The sequence below is a fragment of the Oncorhynchus mykiss genome, chromosome 6 (genome assembly GCF_013265735.2).
Source record: "Oncorhynchus mykiss isolate Arlee chromosome 6, USDA_OmykA_1.1, whole genome shotgun sequence".
Classification (NCBI taxonomy): Eukaryota; Metazoa; Chordata; class Actinopteri; order Salmoniformes; family Salmonidae; genus Oncorhynchus; species Oncorhynchus mykiss.
The window spans coordinates 33,213,192-33,233,311 of NC_048570.1; the positions used below are offsets into that span (position 1 = coordinate 33,213,192).

Sequence of the window (20,120 nt, forward strand, 5' to 3'; positions counted from 1 at the left end):
GGAAGACTTCTCTCACACAAGCCTGCCTGCATGGGGCCTACAGGATGTCTCAGGGCTATGTCTCAAATGGCACCCTGTTCCCTGTATTGTGCTATTTGGGCTCTGTGTTTGCCTAAATATTAGTGACCTGTAGATCGTACTAGAAACCATATACTTTATTTAGGAAATAATTCAGCTAAATAAACAAAACACATGAATCCAGACGGTTTATTCATCATCATAAACGGGTCACTAGTTCCACCATGGTTTCTGAGCACAAGCACTATAAAAAGCCAAACACCATCCTGAACAACACAGCCAGAGGGCAGCATACACCACACACACACACACACACACTATATGCTATATTGGACAAAAGCATATACAGTAGCTGCTCTTAAAAGTTTGCCTATTTTTACAGTCACATAGTGGTACCGAGGCATAGCTCAAAATGCATTTAAGAACAAACACATAGCATCATATGAGAGTGGAAATTAAGCTCTAAGCAGTTATGAGTAACGTCGGCATGCTCGCGCACATGCACCACTTACCGAACCTACCCTTTCATTAGCTATGTAAGTCAAAAGGGTCTCAATGCACTGTAAGGTAAGCAAATGGCGCTGAAGACATTCTCAAGCTGACTTGCAAGCGCCAAGACATTGTTAAAAAAATAAAAATAAAAAAAAAAAGGGTCTTCCCAACAAGTTGAAGTAGACCAGCAGTAAAAAGGTCATACGTTACATTTGTTTAGATTCTTAGGTAGCCTATTATTAAGCCTGTACCAAAAGCACAAGAAATGCCACTGAAAGGGAAAACAGATTCTCACAGTATCAAAGCAGAATAAGCTCCTCGTAATAGAGTGTCATACATCTCAAATCACACAGGCACACTCACTCAAAACCAACAGACTCAAACCTTAACATCAGTAATATTGCCGTTTTACAAAATATCTTATGCGTATTCATAACCTGACAGAATATCCCAAAAGTATTCAGCATATTTATAAATTAGATACATTTAACAGGTCATTTAAATAAAATGTTTATATTATGACATATGCTAGGAGGACTGTTCATAATATTAAATGGGGTTCAAAACGGACACCAGGTTCAGTAAAAAACTAAATTTCTCCTTGCAGGACAGACCAAAAAAAAAAAAAAACACACACACAAAAACAAAAAAAAGACCAATGAATGAATATACAGCAACTGCCCCCCCCCCCCCCCCCCCATGCTGATTATATCAGTAAATAACATGTTGGTATGTATGGTATTGTTTGCATTTGTTCATCTGAAGTTGTGGATGTAAATCAGTGGCTGGCCAGCAGGTGGGGCTGTAGTCAGGGTCTGCAGGGGGAGGGGCTCACTGGTCCTTCCCATCATGGATCTGCTGCTGCATCTTATTCAGCATATCCTGCATCCTCGCCAACTGCAGAGAAAGAGAGTGAGTGGTCATGCCATTTTTGTTTTTTCGCGCAGGACATCTTTCTATAAACTGGAGACTAGCCTGTTTGGGTGATGTTAAACATAATTACCTCTTCATCTTTCATCTTGATGAGTCTATCGGTCTCCACGTCGGGGGTGGGCAGGGGCAACATGGGAATCGGGCTCTCCATTCGGTTGTCCTGCGTCAGTTTACTGAGGGGAAAACACACAGGAAACATGAATACAGACTCATACACAACGGCATGCAATATAAACAAAACTAAAGAAAAATCTCAACACCAGCAAGAAACCAAGCTACTCATACTTTCTTTTGCATTCTCTCTGACCTCTACAGTAATATATATATATATATATATATATACACACACACACACACACCTGGTCATGTCCTGTATACACTGCGCTCTGTAGTTCTCATAGTGCATGTCACAGGTCACGTCTTTGAGGTCGTGCATGTGGGAGCGGATCAATATGTTCCTCAGCTTCACAAAGTCACAGTGAGACTGGTTCTCCACTGAAACACAAAACAGACAAACTGGGTCATATTATACTGACATGATTTGCTAAGATAAAACATTCCTTCTGTTTTATCCACCAGAACTGATGAGCTGTGTAATATTAGGGACATGGATTTCTACTTGACCAAGTGTTCTGAGCAAGAAAACTCCTGAGCCTAATCATAATGCTTTGGTTGAGACATAGCGATAGTTGGTCGTTTTTCATAGTTTGAGTTAGTAATTTTTCCTTCGAAAATTGTCATTTATGAGGAAAAGCATGCTCTTCCATGCAACTTAGAGTCAAAGCCTTGAGTAATATTGTTATGTCACCCACCTTCCACAATGCCCCATGGGTAAAGTCTCCCTCTTACTCTCTGGCCCCTGGCCTCAACCACAGTGTTACTGCCAATCACTGCAAACGGACAGCACTCCTACGCACACACAGGATTTGACATGATAGATTGACAAGGGATGGTTGAGTTTAGTGGTCTCGTTCCACTTGTAGATGTCTTATTGATGTTTAGTCTTCAGGCTCCAGCTGTGTGTCTCACCTTCAGTTCTTTGTCCAGTTGTTTAAACTCCTCGTCCTCATCAGAGTCACACTCTGGGAACTGGTACACCTTAATGCCAAACCTCTCAATCTCATCACGGACCTACACACACACACACACACACACACCACTGGGTGAGACATTGCTTGGAGGGGGAGTGCAGAAGCTCTGAGGGAGTTGCTCTTAACAAAACCAAATTAAGATGGCTAACTTCCCAACGTTCCTGCAGCCAACCTTACCGTCATAACGCGAGACATGATTCAGCAGTTGCAGTCTGTCTGCTCTGATGGACTCACCCTGTCTTTGAGTTTCTTGATCTCGCTGGGAGTGAGACAGTCAGCCTTGGCGATGAGAGGAACCACGTTCACCTTCTCATGGAGAGCCTTCATAAACTCCACATCTACTGGACGCAGTCTACAAGGGATAGGAGGAAACAACCTGGTCAGTGTGTGTGTGTGTGTGTGCCATGGAGGAAAAGCGCACACTGACTATGAGTAACAGTGTTTGTGATTGAGTTGTATTGGTGCTGTTTACATAGGATCCTAAAGGTATATCCTCCTCCTGTCATCACACTCAGGATGTTTTATTACGATCTAGTCATCACAGCTATACCGGTCATTAGCCCATCACATTCCTCTGTCTGTGTATGCTTGTTACCCATGTCCAAATGGAGGTATGAAGTAGAGGCAGCAGTGGACTCTGTTGTCCTGGATGTTCTTCCTGTTCAGTCCACTCTCGTCCCTGAAGTACTGCTCAAACTGCTGGTCAATGTAGTCTGTGATGGGCTTCCAGCTACACTCACACACGGCACAAATCAGTCAAGGCTTACAGGAACAACATACAAGATTCATTGCCGCCATTATTCCTATTTTAGGTCAATCTACTAACCCATACAGAAGCCGTACCCTTTTCCTGCAGTCAAAATGACCAAATCACCCTCTAGTGGCCTCATGGCTAGAATGTTATTAATTAAAAAAAATGTAAAGCTGAAAATCGGGTGTTTCTATGTCAAATGGTTTCATTGCATTACAGTGTTCTGTGATGTTTATAATTAAGCAATAAGGCGATTGGGAGGTTTGGTATATGGCCAGAATATCACGGCTAAGGGCTGTTCTTATCCACGACGCAACACAGAGTGCCTGGATACAGCCCTTAGCTGTGGTATACTGGCCATATACCACAAACCCCCCCAGGTGCCTTGTTGCTTTTATAAAACTGGTTACCAACGTAATTAGAGCAGTAAACATTTATATAAAAAAACTGTCTGATATTCAATGGCTTTCAGCCAACCAGCATTCAGGGCTCGAACCACACAGTTTATGAAGTGTAATATTGGGATGCAAACTCAAAATGTAATAGATTTCAACTCTATATATGACATGGTACAGGTGTCTTCTTTTTAAGCCCACAACCCATGTGTGTGAGGTGTATACTTTTGTTTCAAAGTAGATTTGTTTAAGACTTCCAAGAATCCCCTGTGTGACCCTGATTTAGCCCACTGCAGTAAAAGGTTAAAGAGTCTGTAGGACAGGACAGGATTAGTTGAGGACCAGAGAGGTCTCACCATTCATTGTTGTTGACAGCGTCTCCAAAGCCTGGTGTGTCTACAATGGTCAGCTTCAGCTTCACTCCTTTCTCCTCAATGTCCACTGTATGCTTAATGATCTCTACTGTCTGGTTGATACGCTCTGAGAAAGGGAAGGCGAGAGGTAGGGATGGAGGGAGGGAAGAGAACCTCTGATGAGATGGCATTTTATTTAGCTGTTGTTGACATTTGAAGAAGGTGTGTGTGTGTGTGCGCGCATTTCTCACCCTCAGCATTGAGAAGTTTCCTGTCCTTGTACAAGTCTGTGAGGAACAGGCTGTTGACCAGAGTAGATTTACCCATACCAGACTCTCCTGTAACATGACAAACATACAGCATTATACAACATGTTTCTAACAGTCAGCAACACACACACAGCCAACACTAACGCGGAGTGAACATTTTTAATTGATTTTTTACCACTTTTTCTCCCCAAATTTCGTGGTATCCAATCGGTAGTTACGGTCTTGTCTCATCGCTGCAACTCCTGTACGGACTCGGGAGAAGGTTGAGAGCCGTGCGTCCTCCGAAACACGGCCGCACTGCTTCTTCACACAATGCCCACTTAACCCTGAAGCCAGCCGCACCAATGTATTGGAGGAAATACTGTACACCTGGCGACAGTGTCAGCGTGCACTGCGCCCGGCCCACCACAGGAGTCGCTAGTGCGCGATGGGACAAGAACATCCCTGCCGGCCAAACCTCCCCTAACCCGGACGACGCTGGGACAATTGTGCGCAGCACCATTGGTCTCCCGGTCGGGGCCGGCTGCGACAGAGCCTGGATTCTAATAACCCAGAATCTTAGTGGCACAGCTAGCAACTGCGATGCAGTGCCTTAGACCACTGCGCAACTCGGGAGGCCAGAGTGAACATTAATGAACACACACCAAGTAATTAATAGCACTGGGTCGTTTTACTTTTTTAAGAAGGCTACAATCAATACTTTCACTGACCGGCGACCATGAGGGTGAAGTCAAATCCCTTTTTCACTGACTTCCTGTGCACCTGGTTAGGGAGGGTAGCAAAACCCACATACTGCTTCTCCTGAGCGAGAGGGAGAGCGAGAGAGAGAGCGAGAAAGAGGGCGAGAGAGATCAATTCAAAGCAACATTCCCAAGAGCTGAATGAGCGCAAAGCTACCATTGAAATTAAAATACAATTGACATTCAAACTCCACCCACCATGCTACAATTACAGTTTGGAGAAATCCATTGACAATAGGAGGAAGGGAAAGGGGGAAAATGCATTCATAACATTCCATTTTGAAATCTCTAAGACCTGGCGCTGTGCTTTTTCCACACACAGTGAGAGAAAAGTATGACCGATCTATGACTTTGCCACTACACAATGGAGTGCACAGCTGTCTATCTGGCAGCTCTCCCCATCCCCTTCTGACACCATTCACACATCATCCAAAGCTGCTCCTTACTCTGCCCCTACAAAACTGAAGACTCCACACACACACACACACACACACACCCTTGCCAGTCTACCAAGGCCAGAGTCTGGCAGCCAACAGAGGCTGACAGAGGCTGTATTGACCAGACCTGAATGGTCCTTTTTAAACCCAAAACAAACACACATGCCAAAGAAATACTCAGTCAGGGTCTATTATAAGTTGTCATAACTTGTCATATGCATTTCCGACAGCCCCTGGGGCACGGCTTAACTAACCACACATACACACAGCATGCGTAGACATGGAATAGAGCCAGGGCTGAAGTCACACACAGAGAACACGGAAATCTACAGCGCTGGATTCATAACCTATGAGGAATCATACAAACTTCTGGTTTACTTCTAGGGTGTGTGTGGGAACACAAATCCCACAGACAGAACAAACAAACTTTTCCATAAATCTGTCATGAACCCATCAGGACATGACATAAGACAACAGTATGTCCTACACACCTCCATACTAACATGACATGTTAGAGAGAGAGAAAGGTGTTATGAGAGTTAACTGATGTGAGTGTGAGACATTGACCCAGCTCTCCCTTCTCTATCCTCTCCTCCATTTTCTCTCTCCTCAGTGTCCCTCTATCCCCTCTCTCGCCTGTTCCAGATTATTTACCTTCTGCCTGGAGGTTCTGACTCGAGGGCAAAGCAAGCGTTCCACCAGTTTCTCCTGCAGCATGATAGCATCCATACCAAGCCAACACCACACCAATAGGGGAAATGTTTTCCAACAGAGGACAAAAACAGAGCAACCTCTTCACACGCAGCCAGAACGCTTCTCTTATGCACCCTCTACTCCTCTGTAATCCTCCGTTCGTCCACACTCGTCTTTCCTGTTATGTCCTTTGTTCCTACTCCTTCTCTCCTCATCTCCCTTTATTTCAACCCTTTCTCCTCTGCCCCACTGCTCCCTGTTCAGACAGGTAGGAAGGAATACTGACACAGAGAGAGAGCTAATGGGGGAGTTGACTAGAGGAAATAAAATGGGAGAGAAAGGTAGTAAGAGGTAGCAGTTTAGGGGAGGAAGCGAGTGATGGGGAGAGAGTGAGGGGTGGGGGGGGAAAGTGAAGGAATAAAAGACACTCATTCATTCACACCCGTTGTCCCTCCCCCTTTTCAACCGTTAGATAAATAAAGCACTGACTGCTACAGTAACGACCTATAGCAGCCCAGAGCGAGAGAGCGCGAGAGACAGACAGGAGGGCTAAACAATCTAGCCCATATCTGACCATAATAGTGATCATTTGTCAAAGAACAACACAGTGTCCTTTAACAGAGATACAAACCCACTGTGTGGTTCAAGTGTGGACTTGTACGAGTCAGTAATTCGTCACACAGAGCTTAGTGAAGCTAGTAGGGACTCTCAACCCACCCCTGGGATAACACCAGCCAGAGATGAATGATAAAATGAAGAACCTAGCCAACGTCTAGACTGCACATCAGCCATGCACCAAGTCATGTAGCGGTACCAGAGGCCCAACTACTCCAAACACTGTGAAACAAGACAGGGCGTGGTGAACAATTGTTGCCAGATGTTGGCCTACGGTGTGTGTGGGTGGGCTCAGTGGTGGGTTCAGGACGGGACACAGGTTTCAGGACGAAATATAGGTTTCAGGACAACTGGAGCTCAGAAAGCTATGATACCCCAGACAGAATGGGCAACATCTACAGAGGACATTCTAACTACATTCTAACTACTAATCAAGCTCTTGAATAGCTGTATCAGATGTATTAGTGCAGGGTTGGAACGAAACACTGTGGCTCCCAAGGAACTTTCTTCATGGGACGTCTCCAGAAGATGTAATACCAAGTGACTTCACATGAGGGAGACAGAGCTTTTATTTTAAAAATGTATTTAACCTCTATTTAATTAGGCAAGTCAGTTAAGAACAAATTCTTATTTACAATGACAGCCTACCCCAGCCAAACCCAGATGACACTGGGCCAATTGTGCACCACCCTATGGGACTCCCAATCACAGCCAGATGTGATACAGCCTGGATTCGAACCAGTGATGTCTCTTGCACCGCTGTGCCACCTGGGAGCCCAGCTTAACAGAACAGGGTACAGTACATTATGAAGGCATTGGCAGCAGAAATGTTCTTTACCATATAGCCAGGCTAATGTTTTTTAGGAAGAGATAGGAACACACATCAGATACTAGCAATTGAAGGAAAACTTGACTCTTGAGAGTGAAACAAAAAAGGGGGGATTCATTTGAATAGAACAGAGGTCCTAGAGTGACATCACAATATACTCCTTCAGGCCCCTCCCTCTTTCGCTCAGTGGCCAGCTGTCCCTCTAGTAGGTCACTGCACCTTGAGCTCTCTCACTCAACTTCACACACTGACACAACCTGATGCACGTGCACACACGTAAACATACACACATGGATACAGCTGACATCATCAGTTTAATAAAACACATCCAATGGACAGTGTTTAAGGGAGGCCATGTGGAAGCCACTTTTCAGGGACACAGTCAGGCAGTAATAACCATCTCCAGCCCATCCATTACCTCCTGTGTCCGTCTGTCCTGACCTCTGTGGATGAAATATGATCGGAGAAACCAGTAAGCTGTCTGTCTGCTGCGACTATCACACTGTATGCTTCCCAAATGGCACCCTATTCCATTTATAGAGCACTACTTTTGACCAGGGCCCATTGGGACACAACCACAGATACCTTGGGCTCTGCTAATGTGTTATTAGGGGCTAGTCAGTCAAAACATTCCACAGTGTGAGGTGCTGGGTATTAAACGTTGACAGCCATCGGAGGCCAAGCCCAGTCCTCCTGATGACAGAGTGACACACACACAGCTGACCACAACTAGAAGTCAAATATATACAGTCTGAATGCTCAGTGACTTCCTTCCCTTTAGAGAGACACACAGCCTTCGTGCTGGGTCCAGAGGCATGGATCCAGAGATCAGTCACACTGATCTCACAGTTAGATGCACTGGTCTACTTGTTGACTGTTGGTCTTTCAGGAAGCTCTTCTGAAAAAGGCCACAGCAGTAAACTACACACCTATTACTGTGGACAAGTACGCAAATACATAAAACACTCGTGCCACACACACACACACACACCTCCAGAGACAGAAGATGTGGAGAGGATGCATTCTGTGACATAGATATAAAGAGAGGTGACCTTTCCTGAAGACATCTCAGTCCTGCCCAACCATACATTTACACACAATTAAAGTCCGAAAGCAGAAACAAAACTGTGGCAGAGTGTTAGACCAAAGATGCGTACAGAGAAAGAGAAAGGGGGAAAGAGAGCAGAATGGAGGGAGGTAGAGGGGGTGAAGGGGGAAAAGACAGGGAATGACAGTTGAATTTGAAAGATTGAGAGCCTGAAGATGAGAATGAGTGTGAGAGAAAGAGGCTCTTTGGACCCCCCATCCCCCCCATCCGTAGTGTTTGTTCTACTTGGAGACGTGAGTCTCTGGGTGCTAGGCTCTTCGGCATGCTAATCTAACAGCGTGTAATTGGCCTGGCAACAATAGGCCTTCTAAAGAACACTTGGCTAGCATAGCGTAGCCTAGCGTTAGCGTCTGTCCATTCAGCAAAACAATAGGCTCTTCCACAGCCTAGCTCCAAATGGACCCGTAGCCCATCCTTGTAAGCACTTCAGTAGATCTCTAAAGACCCATCAGATCACAAGGTGGAACTGTTAGCCACCACATACATTCGGAAAGTATTCATACCTCTTGACTTTTTCCACATTGTTAAGTTACAGCCTTATTCTAAAATGGATTCAATTGTCCCCCCCTCCCCAATCTACACACACTACCCCATAATGACAAAGCAAAAACATGTTTAGAAAGTTTTGCAAATGTGATATTTCATTTTTTTTTTTACACATTTACATAACTATTCAGACCCTTTACCCAATACTTTATTGAAGCACCTTTGCCAGCGATTACAGCCTCAAGTCTTCTTAGGTATGACACTACAAGTTTGGCACACCTATATTTGGTCCCATTCTTCTCCGCAGATCCTCTCAAGCTCTGTCAGGTTGGATGGGGAGCATCGCTGCACAGCTATTTTCAGGTCTCTCCAGAGATGTTCAATCAGGTTCAAGTCGGGCACTGGCTGGGCCACTCAAGGACATTCAGAGACTTGTCACGAAGCCACTCCTGCATTGTCTTGGCTGTGTGCTTAGGGTCGCTGTCCTGTTGGAAGGTGAATCCATCACCCAAGTCTGGAGGTCCTAAGCGCTCTGGAGCAGGTTATTTTCAAGGAACTCTGTACTTTGCTACGTTCATCTTTCCCTCGATCCTGACGAGTATCCCAGTCCCTGCCTCTGAAAAACATCCCAACAGCATGATTTCCTCCAGACGTGAAGGCCAAAGAGTTCAATCTAGGTTTCATCAGACCAGATAATCTTTGGTTTCATCAGACCAGATAATCTTTTTTCTCATGATGTGAGAGGCCATTAGGTGCCCTTTGGCAAACTCTAAGTGGGCTGTCATGTGCCTTTTACTGAGGAGTAGCTTCCGTCTGGCCACTACCATAAAGCCCTGATTGGTAGAATGCTGCAGAGATGGGAGAACTTTCCAGAAGGACAACCATCTCCACAGAGGACCTCCGGAACTCTGCCAGAGTGACCATCGGATTCTTGGTAATCTCCCTGACCAGGGCCCTTCTCCCCCAGTTGCTCAGCCAGCTCTAGGAAGAATCTTGGTGGTTCCAAACTTCTTCCATTTAAGAATGACGGAGGCCACTGTTCTTGGGGACCTTCAATGCTGCAGACTTTTTTTTTGGGTACCCTTCCCCAGAACTGTGCCTCGACACAATCATGTCTCGGTTCTCTACGGACAACTCCTTTGACCTCATGGCTTGGTTTTTGCTCTGACGTGCACTGCCAACTGTGGAACCTTATATAGACAGGTGTGTGTGCGCCTTTCCAAATCATGTCCAATCAATTGAATTTCCCATTGGGGAACTCCAATCAAGTTGTAGAAACAGCTCAAGGATGATCAACGGAAACAGGATGCACCTGAGCTCAATTTCGAGTCTCATAGCACAGGGTCTAAATACTTTGTTTTTTTTTATACAAATGCAACAAAAAAAATCTCAAAAACTGTTCTCTTTGTCATTATGGGGTATTGTGTATAGATTGATGATGAAAAAAATGTAATTTAATCAATTTTAGAGTACAGCTGTAAGGTAACAAAATGTGGATAAAGTCAAGGGGTCTGAATACTTTCTGAATGCACTGTATGATCCTTTCAGATCTACATGAATTGCCGAGGCGGGAATGGGACAGGGGTTTAAAAGTGGGGGAATAGAGGGACACTGCATCAGCCCATTCAGCAGCAAGGAGCTGGTCACCAGGGAGTCCCCCGGGATATAATACAGTGGAAAGTAAAGAGATATTGCGTCACAGGTACTGGGAACTAGACATTCTTGCAGACGAGTGGCAGAAAACAAGTGTTCACACACTGATGACCTTTATTGTGTTTGCCAAGGACAGGTTTAACTGGGCATGCCATAATGACAACACATTTTATTATCAGATAATGTTTGGTAATGTCCTCTAAACGAGGCAGAATCTGTGTTCAGCATTTATCAGCTCAATTTGCACCACCATAGTAAGAAGGTTCCGCTTCCTAATGGTCCATTATGTAGCTTTCATTCATCTTACAGTTGTCAGTTAGGCATCTTTCAAAATTCCTCAAGGGAGCTTTTCTTCCCACAGTAGGAGGTAAAGGTAGTCCTCTAATTCTCCTTATCATTAGAACTTAGCTCCCAAATCTCTGATTCCTCGCCCCCTAACATCATCTAATCTCCAAGTTATCGAGGTCACCCAAACTCTTCATTCTTGAAAATGGGTTTGGAATCCTTCTATCTGGGTCAGGCATGGGTTATTTTCAACAGCTTTTTAAATGCCTACCCAAAGGCTGAGACATGGCAAGCTGTACAGGGAGAGAGGGAGACCTGGGGTTAGAGATAAACTTGTTATTCACGTGTGTGGTTGTGAACTCCCTCTCTTAACTCTCACTCTACTGGATCATTGGCATTGCATACATGTTTTCAGCGTGACAATGACATCAGATGCCAGAGAGCAGAAACATTTCAGTTTAGATAAAGAACAAAGACAAAACACACAGAAGACACTCAGGAGAGTTGAAAGTTGAGCTACCCGGTCAGGCAATTTACTGTAAACAACCATAACAGCCTTTTCTATTAAAAGTGCAAGTAAATGTGAATCTAGTGAATCTAGTGGAGGGTGTGGTAGGAAAATACATTTGGAGTGCTGTACAGAGTGCCAGTAGGAACATGGTAATGAATCAAAATAGGCTTGGAATTCCCATGACAACCATGAATGGATGGCCTCGGCTGATAAGTACATTGTGTGAATACTATCCTCCACGATCTTTTCAATCAGAAACTCGGAGGCGTGTGTGTTCATAGGTAGCTAAGTTAATGAGTACATCTTTCCTCACGCCTGATTTAGACCTGAGAAACCATGCGAGTATACGGGGGCCAAGGAGAACTATAGATTCCACAGCATCGTAGATCTGTCATAACTGGGTGTCGTTAAATCTACGCCTAAACACGTCAATCATCCTGAGGAATTGCGGATAGGTTCCTCTCCCAGAGTCTCAGAGTGAGGAAAATTGATAAAATTGTTCCCTAGCAACGTACCAGTACACCAGACTGTGATTGGCAGGCCCAGTTTGGTGAAGCATAAGAGAAAGATGCTTCCAAGAAACAATAATTATCATAGCAGGAGGAAAGAGGAGGGAAGAAAGAGGAGGGCAAAGGGGGATGAAGGGCTTGATTTGAATGTGATTTACCCAGACTATCCTCTGCATCTCCCTCATACACACACCCTGGCCATGACCCCACTCTGAGGGTCTCAGGTGGAGTGGGATGTGCAAAAAACACATTTCCATTTCATACTACACACTTGTACATGGGTGAAACAGGACAAATATAAGCACCCCCTATCAGACCTTTTGAATGACACACACACACAGGTTAGTCCCGCTCACTATCCAAGAAACCACTCCCCCTAAGCACCCGGCCAGGTCAGGCAGAGTGTGTGGGTGTGCTGTGGCAACAGACATGCTACTTGAATATCTCCAACACAATTTTGCATAGCACAAACAGTATGATAAAATCTCAGCAATATAAAAAAAAAGAGAAAAGTTCTTACAGGGAAAAACAATTGAAGAAATTCCTTGGGGGACACGCACCCACGCTGAACATTTCCAAATCCACACACAGGCTATTCCTACTGTATTAACTGCACTGTAGTAATCAAGGTCAAGGTCTTCGAGCGAGGTTCATTCCGCAATGCTGCCCATGTGATTTCACAGGCTTACTGAAAATCTATCTGCAACAAACCCAGCTTACAGCTCAAACAATAAGAATTGTGTCTGCTTGCAGTATGTGTGAACACCAGAAAGATCAGCAAGGACCAGTGGACCTACGGGAGCCATAGCCTCTGAATGACCGTAACACTATACTGTCAACAAGGTCAGGATATAGAAGCCTTACAATATGTTTTCGCAATTAGCTTTGACTGAGATAGACGTCTGCTAACATTATGCCTTTAGTTACCATTGCTGCATGCTGCCTACTTACAATGTAGCTACACAAGGTTCCAGCAACAACCTTCGAACAGAACAGCATCTAAAGCTTCTGTCATCCTCATCCCCAGAGCAAAGAGAGAGGAGATCGATACACCTGAGACTCAGTGTGCTGCTGGTCTCCCACCAAGCTACACCTGAGCTACATACGGACACCTGAGCTACATACGGACACACACAGGGCTCACTCAAGGAAATCTATAAAATTGCAAGCAACCCCGGGATTACAGAGGGAAAGACCAATAGGCTTTCCAGTAACTATAGGGAGCGGGTCACTTTCACATCCACAACAAGTGGCTTGCCTAGAATGATGCATGGATGCCCGAGGATGAGAGGCGAGCCCTTGGGTACCACTCGCTGCGTATGCATCTTGTGTCTGTATGCATAAATGACATATTATCCTTCTGGCTGTGTGATGCTCACTCTACCCTGTATTGCGGTGGCAAGACAACAACAGTAGTAATCTTTAGGGCATCGGAATGATGATGCAGCTCACGTTTGCTAGGCCAAGGCTTGCTACGTAGGCTATCTAGGCTATATGACGCCATACGAAGCGAATTTGGGGGAAAAAAACTGTGTCTAGGCTACCACGCTTGATATGAAATATGATTCTATGTATCGCCTAAAAGCCTAGACCTACATCAAAAGCGTTGAACACAGATAACAATTTTGTACATATTTTTTAATAGAAATAGGTATAAACGTTGTCCTTACCTCAACTGTCTCGTCTGTTGGTCATTGTGGGGGATGAAACACAGGTGGAGAGATGCAGAACGACGCCCATAGAGAATTTAGAAGGCGAGAGAGACCGACAGAGAAAGACAATCATTGAAATGGACCGCGTTATAATTGCCTTTATGCATAATCGTAATTATTATCCTTATGCTTACCCGATTTGATCGGGATACGGCTCTTGTATCGGATGTTGGTCGTCATTTTCGCCGCTCTCCTCCCCTCGGTGTCGCTTCAGAACGGACGGACTGCTCGGTAAACGCACGCGTCCGTTCCTTCTCCGCGCTACCACAGCAGCCAGACAGGTTGTGGGAGAGGGTGTTGCAATATCGTGCAGAACCCCGCCCTCATCTATGTGGTACCCAATCGTGGATGGAGAGGTTTCCTATGATCTTACTTGTCCATATCATCAATATTGTATGCAGCTTCCATAATTAATGCTGTTCAAACTTCTCACTCATATGTTTGAAATCTTAATTTTTCAACATCTAGACGTGCACCAAGTACAAGGGAATAAGACTGTGGCATGCTTCCTATCCATGCATCATTCTGTGATATCAGCTTTTCACCATTTAGCAACACTGCTACACCAACCTCCACAGCAGCTTCTTATCTAGTGTTTTCAATTTGATAGAGGTCTAGAAGGCTTGACAACTAGAAACCTTCCTCTCCATTCAATCCCATTGCCTTTGTTTTTCTACATGGCCACTCAAATGCACATCATCATACATATGACCTGTAAACAAAGCACTCTGACAACAAGTGTGTTTCTATGGAAACTGTATTTCTGAAAATGGAGTACAAAAGTTGAGACACTACTAAAAAAAAACAGTTTCAAGCACAGTTAGGTTAATTACGGTGTTTCCCAAATTAAGTCCTAGGGACCTTAAGGAGTACACGTTTTGTTCCCCCCCTAGCATTACACAGCTGATTCAAATAATTAAAGCTTAATGAGTTGATTATTTGAATCAGCTGTGTAGTGCTTGGGCAAACAACTAAATATGCACCTCTTGGGGTCCCCAGGACCGAGTTTGGGAAACGCTGGGTTAATGCCTCCAGGGTTCAAAGGTATAAATCTGTTGATCAACTAGGCAGAAAGAAACAAGTTACATAGACAATGACACACTGACTAACGATAAAGCTCTTAAACACGAAGGACACATTGAGAGGCGTTAGTGTGTTCACTGTATAACAGTCAGCAGCCTAGAGTGGGCTGGCAGACATGGTGAATCGGAATATAGTTGGGAATTCAGAAAATGGAATTGTGTTCAATACTGTAAGTTGCATGGAGCTAGCCAATATCAGAAGATGTCAGTATGTTTGTGCATACAGTAAATCATTGTGATAAAATGAAGACCCCGAACATGACCAAATAAACAAAAACACATCTATACTAAGACTGCTCATAATATAATGTAACTATTAAAGACAAAGGGTGATGTAAGGTTTTGTAGTGCAAGTCTTAGGCGATAAAAAAAAAAAGTATATTAACCAACACACGGTTGTGCATGGTTTGAAAACACTTGAATTAACATGATCACTTAACAAGCATTATCAGTTGCATCTTGAATGCACCAACATTTATTCTAGACAGTACGTACACCCACATGATGCATACACATTTTAGCTATCAAGTCACTTCAGAGCATTCTTCAAACACGAGGGCAAATATTCTCTGTATAATGACGACACAACCAACAGCCTTCTGCTGTTGATACTTGACTTATAAGATTACATGGTGAGGAATTCAGCTCAGTAAAACCTCGTCTGAGGAGACTGACCCAGAGAGACCAAGGCAAACCGTCTCCATTAGTGGAGGCTGTTGGGAGGAGCTATAGGAAAACAGACTCATTGTAATGGCTGGAATGGAATAAATGGAACGGTATCAAACACATCAAACATATGGAAACCACATTAGACTTCGTTCCCATTTATTTCATTCCTCCATTCCAGCCATTACAATGAGCCCGTCCCCCTATAGTTCTTTCTACCAGCCTGCACTGGTCTCCATCCAATACAACAGAGGCACAGACAAAGTTAAGTTACATAAATCTTTCATAATATAGAGCAAAAGTGATAAAGTTTAAAATAAAATGTGAGACTGTGGGATACTTCCACACAAGCCTGTATTACCCTTATATATTATTACCCTTATAGTTATTTTCCATGTGTTGTGCTGTTGAACATAGACTACAGCGCCACCTGAGGGACACTATTATTACTACACCTACAGCATGGACTGAGTCCTCAGCTGTGCTCCAAATATGAAAGCAAAGACAGGTTGCAAATGGTAAAAACACAACATCCAGCTCTCAACAAACCTTCCTTTAAAGGGGCAATCAGCAGTTGCTACCGTCATTTTTGGATTTACAAATTAATGATATGTACCTATTGATTCTTGAAGAATATAACTTACAAAAGCCTCATGAGCAAAGCACAACTGCCATACCCAAACAGAAACCAAAATATAATATTTTTGACTCCAATGTTTGTAAACAAAGTAAATGTAAACAAACACTGTATAGCCTAAAAACATGGTTAAAACTATCATTTTGATATAATGGATGGTCAGTCCTTGCATCCATAACTCTGTCTTTGAATTTGAGTGGTCACATTTCTCCAGTCCTTCCCCCCCAGCTTTTAACCGTAACAGTGGGGTGAGAGCTTTGCTATCGTTTCAACTGCTGATAGCCACTTTAAGTTACTCAAAACATTCCCCAAACATTCTGTAAACACTGAAGTCTTATTGTTGTCTAACCAATGAGATATTAGTACTGTTGGCAATGCAAGATCTACATTGTACATGAGACAGAATACTAGTGCGGATGAAAACACACGGACATCATCTTTAGTCACCTATTGGGAGAACATGGAAATTCTGTATTTTCAGTATGCCTTAACATTATATCATAACCCATATCATAACATTACACAATAAAGGATAACACTCCAGACAAACATACCTTAGTATGAAACGTGTTACAACGTGAGTAACAGTTCCCAAAACAATACTGAGACTTGCAGATCAGTGGATCTCAGTACCATGGTAAAATAGAGGCCAAATTGAAGATTTTATAATTACAATTATGTTAGAGAGGGGAACATCCAATTGGGTGGTTGATTGCTTGATTGATTGACTGACACACTGAGAGATAGGGAGTGATGTGTGTGTCCAGCAGAACGTCCATGATGGAGATGCAGACGCACAGTGGGGTTGAGGGGTGTGGGGCTCCTCTCATCTCTTCCCCAACTCCCTCTTTCAATCCCTCTATTTTCACTCGTCTCCCTTCATCTTCATCTGCGCCTGCATCTGGGAAATCATCTGCTGCATACGCCTCAGCTACAGAGAGAAGAGAAGGAAACAGACAGTTGAGTGAAACAAATACCAGAGACTATCAGATATTCCAAACACAAATTGGACAAATTGTATCCATTGTAAAAAGATAATACAATGAGCCACGTAACATTTTGAGAGCCTTAATGTAAAAACATTTTTTTTACACAATAGAAAATATATCCATCTAGTGGTTGTGGATAAGACTTCGAGTGGAACATTTGACTTCACTCAATCGGGGTAAAATGGACTCCAACTCATTTTCACAGTTGGGTAGGGGCCTGTGACTGAATAATAGATTTACTTTCATATTTAAATCTACATCAAACCAGGTTTGTACTCTATAGAACTCTGTGTGTTGCAAACTGAAGAAATGCGATCAAACGTAACACTTTGCTAAATTGATCTGGTATCCCAAGCTGCTTTTCTACAGGAATGTGGGTCTGTGACTCTGCTTATAGGGTTACATCCCTAATTTGGTACTCGTGTTAAAAACTACACCACTACAAGTGCAAACACTTTAAAGGGTCTTCAGAATTCAGCAAACAATGTGCCAATCTCTAAAGAATATTTAGCTGTTTGCCTGAAAACCTCTTAACATCAGTTATTGAACATTAACCTTGAAAACATAGTGTAGCTTCTTGCTAGCTGAATACCAGTGCTCTCAGAACCATGTTGTGGAGTTGATAACATTATTTGAAGGTGCTGAATGGGTGAGATGAGAATCTGTTCCATTTGGGGTTAGGGTATCATGTGGGCATTGTGTTTAAAACAGAGCCACTACCGTTTATGCATTCAGATGTCTTCAGATTGTTTTTATGCACATTACTAACAGATGTATTTCACTTGATTGTGATTTAGACCGAACTTTACTTTATGGTGACCCCCCCCCCCCCCCCCTTGCGGTGATTTGTCTCTTACATTATCCTATTTTAAACTTACAATTCGACAGAACAAACAACCCCAAATGAGTTTGTGTCCTGTGCTGGGTTTACTTTTGCCAGGCTACATATACAGTTGAAGTCAGAAGTTTACATACACTTAGGTTGGAGTCATTAAAACTCGTTTTTCAACCACTCCACAAATTTCTTGTTAACAAACTATAGTTTTGGCAAGTTGGTTAGGACATCTACTTTGTGCATGACACAAGTCATTTTTCCAATAATTGTTTACAGACAGATTATTTCACTTATAATTCACTGTATCGCAAGTTGACTGTGCCTTTAAGCAGCTTGGAAAATTCCGGTAAATTATGTCATGGCTTCAGAAGCTTCTGATAGGCTAATTCACATCATTTGAATCAATTGGAGGTTTACCTGTGGATGTATTTCAAGGCCTACCTTCAAACCCAGTGCCTCTTTGTTTGACATCATGGCAAAATCAAAAGAAATCAGGCAAGACCTCAGAATTTTTTAAAAAGACCTCCACAAGTCTGGTTCATCCTTGGGAGCAATTTCCAAACGCCTGAAGGTACCACGTTCATCTGTACAAACAATAGTACTCAAGTATAAACACCATGGGACCACACAGCCGTCATACCGCTCAGGAAGGAGACGTGTTCTGTCTCCTAGAGATGAACGTACTTTGGTGCGAAAAGTGCAAATCAATCCCAGAACAACAACAAAGGACCTTGTGAAGATGTTGGAGGAAACAGGTGTATCTATATCCACAGTAAAACGAGTCCTACATCGACATAACCTGAAAGGCAGCTCAGCAAGGAAGAAGCCACTGCTCCAAAACCACCATAAAAAAGCCAGACTACGGTTTGCAACTGCACATGGGGACAAAGATTGTACTTTTTGGAGAAATGTCCTCTGGTCTGATGAAACAAAAATATAACTGTTTGGCCATAATGACCATCGTTATGTTTGGAGGAAAAAGGGGGATGCTTGCAAGCCGAAGAACACCATCCCAACCGTGAAGCACGGGGATGGCAGCATCATGTTGTGGGGGTGCTTTGCTGCAGGAGGGACTGGTGCACTTCACAAAATAGATGGCGTCATGAGGAAGGACAATTATGTGCATATAGTAAAGCAACATTTCAAGACATCAGTCAGGAAGTTAAAGCTTGGTCGCAAATGGGCCTTCCAAATGGACAATACCCCGGACGATTACCACATGGAAGTGATAAGCAAGTAATGTCCAAAAACAGATTTTTACCAAGTCAAATGAATGTATTGTGTTAAAGTTTTTATGATGCTTGTATCTAAACCAAAGTAGATAATTTAAAGATTGTTCTATACATCAGTTGGGGTCTCTATAATCTTCAATATGAGGTCATAAACCTAGCATGAAAGTGCATCCTTGTAGCTGTGTGTGCTACTATAGTCAAAATGTTTGCCTTGGGGTAAGTTGAGCAAATTGAAGGGCATAATGCATGGCATTATCTCTGGGATATGAAGTAAAAACAGGACCTGTGTTTAAAAAAGTACAAAGTGTTAGGTGTTAAGCCTGTTTAAAATATGCTTAAAATGGTTCAAAGACAAAAAAGCGATTGTGATTGTGTTGAATTCTGTTTGTAAATTAAGATAGACATGGTTTTAAAAAGGTAGAGGTAATATTTTATTCAGTACATACATTTGTAGGCGGCTTAACGTACCCTGTCCCGTGGCTCAACTTACCCCATTAATTTATTACCTAGGACCTAGTTAACCCTATGAGAGCATCCTAAGACCTAGTTAACCCCGTGAGAGCATCCTAGGACCTAGTTAACCCCGTGAGAGCATCCTAGGACCTAGTTAACCCCGTGAGAGCATCCTAGGACCTAGTTAACCCCGTGAGAGCATCCTAGGACCTAGTTAACCCCGTGAGAGCATCCTAGGACCTAGTTAACCCCGTGAGAGCATCCTAGGACCTAGTTAACCCCGTGAGAGCATCCTAGGACCTAGTTAACCCCGTGAGAGCATCCTAGGACCTAGTTAACCCCGTGA

General features: G+C 43.4%; 2 protein-coding genes across 5 annotated transcripts in view; both read right to left on the reverse strand.

The window, feature by feature from the left end:
- Positions 1 to 193: 193 nt before the first annotated feature.
- Positions 194 to 14,464, reverse strand: LOC110525803 (septin-5). Of its 2 annotated transcripts, XM_021606241.2 has the most exons (12): positions 14,015 to 14,464; positions 13,839 to 13,852; positions 5,013 to 5,103; positions 4,285 to 4,371; positions 4,037 to 4,160; positions 3,130 to 3,264; positions 2,769 to 2,886; positions 2,473 to 2,574; positions 2,256 to 2,352; positions 1,803 to 1,938; positions 1,514 to 1,616; positions 194 to 1,407 (listed from the first exon to the last, which is right to left on the reverse strand). In XM_021606241.2, the coding sequence occupies exons 1-12, from the start codon at positions 14,058 to 14,060 to the stop codon at positions 1,342 to 1,344; spliced, it is 1,119 nt and encodes a 372-aa protein (XP_021461916.1). In that variant the 5' UTR covers positions 14,061 to 14,464; the 3' UTR covers positions 194 to 1,341. The 2 variants fall into 2 exon arrangements, with proteins under 2 accessions (XP_021461916.1, XP_021461915.1); XM_021606240.2 differs by lacking the exons at positions 13,839 to 13,852; positions 14,015 to 14,464 and adding an exon at positions 6,134 to 6,452.
- A 157-nt stretch (positions 14,465 to 14,621) lies between these two features.
- The window catches only part of LOC110525804 (septin-2), a 50,387-nt gene continuing 44,888 nt past the window's right edge, over positions 14,622 to 20,120 (reverse strand). For all 3 annotated transcript variants that reach the window (XM_036979948.1, XM_036979949.1, XM_036979950.1), the window contains one exon: positions 14,622 to 17,196. In XM_036979948.1, the coding sequence (XP_036835843.1) occupies positions 17,131 to 17,196 (66 nt within the window). In that variant the 3' untranslated portion in view covers positions 14,622 to 17,130. The remainder of the gene's footprint in view (positions 17,197 to 20,120) is intronic.